This window comes from Octopus sinensis, linkage group LG6 (assembly GCF_006345805.1).
Source record: "Octopus sinensis linkage group LG6, ASM634580v1, whole genome shotgun sequence".
In the NCBI taxonomy this organism is placed as follows: domain Eukaryota; kingdom Metazoa; phylum Mollusca; class Cephalopoda; order Octopoda; family Octopodidae; genus Octopus; species Octopus sinensis.
The window spans coordinates 73,574,412-73,581,242 of record NC_043002.1 but is presented as its reverse complement, the minus strand read 5'-3'; the positions used below and the strand labels follow the sequence as shown (position 1 = coordinate 73,581,242).

The following is a 6,831-nucleotide window of genomic DNA, read 5'->3' as shown; positions in this document are numbered from 1 at the left end:
ATTCTCCCTTCTCTGTTTTTTTCTTCTTCTTCCTCTTCTTCTTCATCATCATCATTATCATCATCATCGTCGTCATCATCATCACCACCATCATCATCATCATCTTCTCCTTCTCCTTCTTCTTCTTCTTCTTCTTCTTCTTCTTCTTCTTCTTCTTCTTCTCATCATCATCATCATCATCAACATCGTCATCTTCTTCTTCTTCTACTTCTCCACCTTCTACCCCTTAACCTTGTCACTAATGCCTTTCAGTATAACGCCTACGCAAATTCCATAAACAATTCCTGAATTGAACTGCGACTGCTGTCCGCCACTGACCATTCAAAATACGACCATCAAGGCATTCCCAGATTTCCCCACCCCCTCTCCACATCAGCCTTCTGCTTCTCCTACCCTACCAAGAACTCACAACGACCTCGAACACACAAGTGCAAACAAGGGAGTTAGAGAAAGGCAGAATGCCACTTATATCTGAACACTACTACACGTTACAGTTGAAAAGGTCTCAAAATGACCGAAACCGGTACTGAAAGATTCACTATAAAATTATCTTAGCATTTTCTATTTTTGACTTGCTTTTTCATGTATATATATATATATATATATATATATATGTGTGTGTGTGTGTGTGTGTGTGTGTGTGTGTGTGTGTTGTGTGTGTGTATTTGTGTGTCTGTTTGTCCTCCAAGATCGCTTGGCAACCGATGCTGGTGTGTTTACGTCCCCGTAACTTAGCGGTTCGGCAAAAGTAACCGATAGAATAAGTACAAGGCTTACAAAGAATAAGTCTTGGGGTCGATTTGCTCGACTAAAGGTGGTGCTACAGCATTGCCGTAGTCAAATGACTGAAACAAGTAAAAGAGTAAAAGAGTAAAGAATTGTATATGTCTTTTGACGACGATTGTCGCCCTGACAGAAATTGTTATATTCCGAAATCGTCGATACAATGTGCTAACTGGCACTGTATGACTCCCAGTCGTACAGTGTTATTATCCTCAAAAGTTTGGATCGTTACAACGTTCACTCAGTATCACAGTATGATTACTATATCAGCACAGACACGACTGTCAACACAGTGTAAAACATACTCCACGTACTCTCTCGATACAGGCTGACGTCACCTTACCGATAGTGACTGGTTAATTCCACTTATTACTTGGGAGGGCTTTACCATAATTACTAATTCCCTACAACACATACGCACGCATGCATACAATTTTATTGAAGCTGAAGTGATTTCAGAAACTGTTGCTCAGAAACTCAGAGGAATAATAGTTGTGACATTTTATCGGCTTCGATAAAAGACTATTCTAGTCAGCCTTTGGTATTGGAGTACGATTTGTTTTGGGTTAACATGCTATTTACCGTCGTAAAAGACTGAAAGTAAATTGTTGGTTTAAAATGAAAGTATATTGCGATAGAAACCGGAAGTGATGAGTGATATGCCAAAATTTCACGAATCACGTTTGATATCTGATGGGTAGGCTTCCTATGTGGATCTCAACAACTTCTATAATTATGAAGTTGTTAAACATTCACTCAATTGGGTCGATCCAAACGATGAAAGCATCCATATATGGACTATACTAGGGCGATGGATGCTCACCAAGAAAAAACTCAGGCGACAATGTGGGGCTAATGGTGGTTTATTTATGTCATATCTTGAGGAACATGTGTGACGAAACATATTTAGAGATCGTGGAAAACTACTTACAAATCTCCTTTCGTGCATCAATGACGATTATATTTTCCCGTTAATGTGATTGTTATTTTTAATAATACATATGTACGTTTTTCATGTTATATTAAAGATATGTGAGTTTATGTGTTGGATACATTGGTACGTTATATTGTATTTATATGAAATTATGGGATCACTCAGTCGTCACTTCTAGTTTCTATCACAATGTACTTTCATTATATATATGTATATCTTTCTTACTATCTCTCTCTCTCTCTCTCTCTCTCTCTCTATATATATATATATATATATATATATATATATATATATATATATAATATATATATATATACCTACGAGCAAACGCCTCCCGTCCAATTGTCCGTGCTGAGTTGTCAAACATTTAAGCCAAAGTTTTCAAAACAACTTGTCCGACCGTCCTGTAGGCTTCCCCTTTGAGAAACACAGATTTAACCTAAATTTGAGACACCAGCAAAAGAAGAAATAAAGATAGACTTTTTTCTATTCCAAAGAAAAACGATTTCCCACGGCTTTATCGATCGCATTCTCACCTGGAATCGATTTTTGCAATTTTTTCAAGACTTATACACGCCCTGATACCATCAGTATGAACATATCAAATTTGAGCGCAATCGGATGGAGGATGCCCGAGGTCCTAGAAGCCACACACTCACAGACAGACAGAATGCATTTTATATAAGAGACATATTATATATAATATATAAATAAAATAACATTTATATATATATATATAAATAAACTAACATTAGTTTTTTTTTAATATGTACCGAAATGCGTGTTGTAAGTAATTTATTTTCGAACGCCGAGACGCCGTTAGAACAGCAGAAACAGTGGGTGAATTACCTTTACAAAGCGGAAAAAAAATTGTCAGCAAATAGCCGAGGGACTCGAACCCACATCTCTTGAAGACTCCACTCAAGTGCTTTACCATTAAGCTAAACTGCCCACCGAGAAATTAACCCTATTTGATGAAACCCTGTGGCAACAAGTATTAACCCTGACAGGATTTGAACTCACAAATGGAAGTTTTACATGATGCAATGCAGGGTGGAAATGAGAACAAGAGGGAAACAAGAGGAGATCCAGCATAAACAAAAAGAAAAACGAGCGGTTCGATACTCGGCAAAATTTTCACGTTACACTCTCCATCCTCCCGTTGAAACGAGAACTTAATGTTGGCCATTAGAAATTGAAGTGAGAACTTTATGTATTTTTCAATGAGTACACGAAAAAGTGTGCATTGAAAGGTAGATGTGATGCAAAACATGGATCTTAGATATCAAGAGAGAAAATATGAACTACTTGTAAGCGTGAAACTGTATACATGTCCATATTCAAATAAATCTGAATATAATGCAGTACAGAGCCTTGTTAGTTGTGTCAGTAAGGTTCTCAGTACGGGAGCGGAGAAGTTGTTATTCTCATTGCGTAGTGTTGCAGGAATATTCTAGCGATATGTGTGTATAGTTTGGTGAGTGGAGGCACATGGCCTAGTGGATTCGCGGTCGATGGATTTCGGGTTCGAATCTCAGACCGGGCGATATGTGTGTTTATGAGCGAAAACGCCTAAGCTCCATGCGGCTCCTGCAGAAGTTAATGACGAACTTCTGCTGACTCTTTCGCCACAACTTTCTCTCACTCTTTCCTCCTGCATCATGCAGCTCACCTGGGACGGACCGGCGTCCCGTCCATGTGGGGGAACCTATACGCTAAGGAAACCGGGAAACGTATGAGGGCGCGAGAAGGAACAAACAATAGTTTGGTAAGTACCTCGAAAGAAATGCAGGGCGTATTAGGCATTGTGGTCGTGAACGGTCGCTGTGCATAAAACAAATTCGGCTCCTGCAAAAGACGCCCTGAATACATAGATGGTGAAAAGCTTTTTCTTTTGGCGCGCTATGAAAAAGACCGACTATATTTCAGTTTAATCGTTGTCAGGGATTGTTCGTATTTCCGTATCCGAGAAATATGTTATGTGTCGATTGGAGTGTCGATTGAATTTGGAGTGTCGATGCATTGCTGACGTAAACGGCGGGATAAAGATATTAGCTGTTGTAGATAGTACTGAATAGCAAACGACTCATCCATCGCTGTGTCAGAAGATGGGTGCCGTGTAGAATGGTGGTTACTTAGCTCCAGATTAGCTCTCCGATAGAAAGGTATTACAATTACGACAAGCTCGTTTCTATTTTTCCAGATATACTGCTCCTAGAACATTCTATGTATTTGTTTTTCTTTGGTGGTAAAGTCTGATACAGGAAATATTTGCTTGCTATTTTTAGAACTTAATCTGCAACGTTGGATCGAGTCAAGAGCTGGGTTCATTTAAGTCACTAAAAATGATGACTTTAGTAGATATTACGAGAAGTTGTCAATCATCAAAAATAATAGGAATAATTAATAAATACTATACAAATCTTCATTTTCTGATTTTTATTATTTTCAGTCGGAATCCCAGACTAAAAAAAAGATCAAATAATTCATGTAATACATTGCAATGTCTTCTGTTGTTATCTTTGTTGCTGTTGCTGTTGCTGTCTTCACCGTTATTGTTCTTGTTGGTGTTAAGGCTGTTAATATTTGTCAGTCAATAAATTTATTAGGAATTCTGTAGGTAATTCATAAAAATAAAAATTCTGCAAATGGATCATAAAAATGATGTATGAAGAGAAAATAAAGGTAAATATAATTAAAACAAATTCTCCAGCTTTGATTTCCTTTTCCTTTTTACAAAAATTGAAATTTTCAGTCGAAAAATGTTTCAGCGTATTCAACAGCATAATTTAGAGATCTCTCTGTGAGTGTGGCAATTGCAGCACGACGAGGAACAAATTTTCGTATATAGATACTTCCTCCAATTCCACTTTGTTTCTTTTCAAGAAATAATAGTCTGGTACTACTCCTGTATGCGGCAATCTTCAGCTGGTACATCTGAAAGCAATTGAATCCGAGTGCAATGCTTGTTATTATTATTATTATTATTATTATTATTATTATTATTATTATTATCATTATCATTATCATTATCAATGTCAAAAAGAGCGGTAGATTAGCAGAATCATTAAAGCATCGGAAAAATGCTTTGTGGTATATGTTATGACTCTTTATCTTCTGAGTTCAAACTCCGACAAGGCAAACTTTGACTTTCATACCTCTGGGGTTGATAAAATTAAGTAAAGTAGCCATGTGCCTAAATCAGAGTCTATTATTATTATTATTGAGGCGGCGAGCTGCCAGAATCATTAGCATGCCGGACAAAAGGCTTCGTGTTATTTCTTCCGGCTTTTGGTTCTGAGTTAAAAAAACAGACGGGCTGGTTACAGATGGAACATTTTTGCTCATAGATCTGGAGAATCTGGGCCGACATCAACAACCTGCAATTCTTCTGAGCCAGCGAGTTAGACTCTTTATGGTTGCACGACCTGCTAGATACAACGGCCAAATTTCCACTAGTATTATGCATTATCGTTTTCAAAATAAAGACAGCGTAGATACTATTGAAATAAGATGGAATGGCCACAGTTGAAATGCCTTTCATCATAGGTAAGTTTGATCTTAGTTGACCTGGAGTTAGATAACAACAACAACAACAACAACAACAAAAACTTAGTCTTTCAAATGGAGACCGTGTGTTTTTGAACACTGCGTCTTGTAGCAATATATTCCGCAATAAAGATGCGAAACCAAACATAATTCAGATCAGTACGACTTGCCCAGCGTTGTCTGGGCTCAAATACCAACATTAAAGATATGTTACTAAATTAATCTAGCATTGAATGCAGTGGGCTTGTAGAATCGTTAGCACGCCGGCCAAAAACCTTAGCGCTATTTCTATCGTCTTTATGTCCCGTGTTCAAATTCCGTTGAGGTCGACTTTGCCTTTCATTTCTTTTTGGGTCGATCTAATCAACTGGCACCCTCCTACGCAATTTCAGGCCTTGTGCCTATAACAGAAAGGGTTATTATTATTATTATTAAAGACGTAGCACAGCATACAATATCGTGAGGTTGAAGATATTGTGTCTACTAGGAGTTTGTAGTGTTTGTCATGTTACAAGGACCTCAGACAGACAGTACTCTACGCAATGAGCGTGTAGCTCCAAGTAATGCCGACTTTTGCAATACACCTAGATTGTAGGGTATTTTAAAGTTTTCAGATGTTTTTTTTCAGATTGGATGGTATTGAACCCAATGCTCCGATAACAATAAGGATAACCTTTATGTTTGACTCTCGTAGCTGCCACATCTTAGCGATCTCAGTTCTCATGTCTCCATATTTATCAACATTTTCTCTTTCTTTCATGATGATAAATTGATCTCCTGGCACTGCCACGTCAATAATTAGTCACTCTTGCTTACCTCTTCTAAAGGTTACTATATCCGGCTTTCGTTGCTCTAATACCTTGTCTGTCTGGAAGTCAAAGTCTCAGAGGATTTTTGCCTTCTCCTTTCCGTCCATTACCTTTTCCGGTATATGTTGGTACCAAGCACCTGTATCATTATTATTATTAAGGCGACGAGCTGGCAGAATTGTTAGCGCGCCGGAAAAATACTTAGCAGTATTTCGTCCGTCTCAAAGACGTTCTGAGTTCAAATTACGCCTAGGTAGACTTTGCCTTTCATCTTTCGAGGTCGATAAATTAAGTATCAGTTGAGTACTGGGATCGATGTTATCGACTTAATCTCTTCCCAAAAATTTCAGCCCTTGTGCCTATAGCACAGATCAATACGACTTTTTTATAATTATTGAGTGAGAGAGCAGCGCATGCCTTCAAAGTGACACTGGGGTAAAATATACGCAGCCCAGTATAACCATCATGACTACTCGTCTGATAAGGGTACACTAGGCACATGTATCACAACCATATGTGCGCGATATGGTGATCTCATATCAAGATAAACAGTGCATGACCTTGCAGGCAGGGCCAGTTAGAATTTTCTTCTGGTCGAGTAGCCTATCCCGCTCAAAAGGTCCCTGAAAAAGGGTTGTTTAAGGATGTTGAGCGAAACACCAATGTTTCTAAAGGTGAATTATCCAAACCTCTAAGAATTCCTTTCAACACACGGCTATGATGCTCCCCCACTACTTCTGCTCGTGATCAGAGATG

The 6,831-nt window shown here is 38.3% G+C and overlaps 1 protein-coding gene across 1 annotated transcript in view; it reads right to left on the bottom strand.

Moving 5' to 3' along the window:
• Positions 1 to 4,137: 4,137 nt before the first annotated feature.
• LOC115212730 overlaps positions 4,138 to 6,831 on the bottom strand; it is a 97,219-nt gene continuing 94,525 nt past the window's right edge. The window contains exon 6 of the mRNA XM_036503999.1: positions 4,138 to 4,654. Within this exon, the coding sequence (XP_036359892.1) occupies positions 4,469 to 4,654 (186 nt within the window). The 3' untranslated portion in view covers positions 4,138 to 4,468. The remainder of the gene's footprint in view (positions 4,655 to 6,831) is intronic.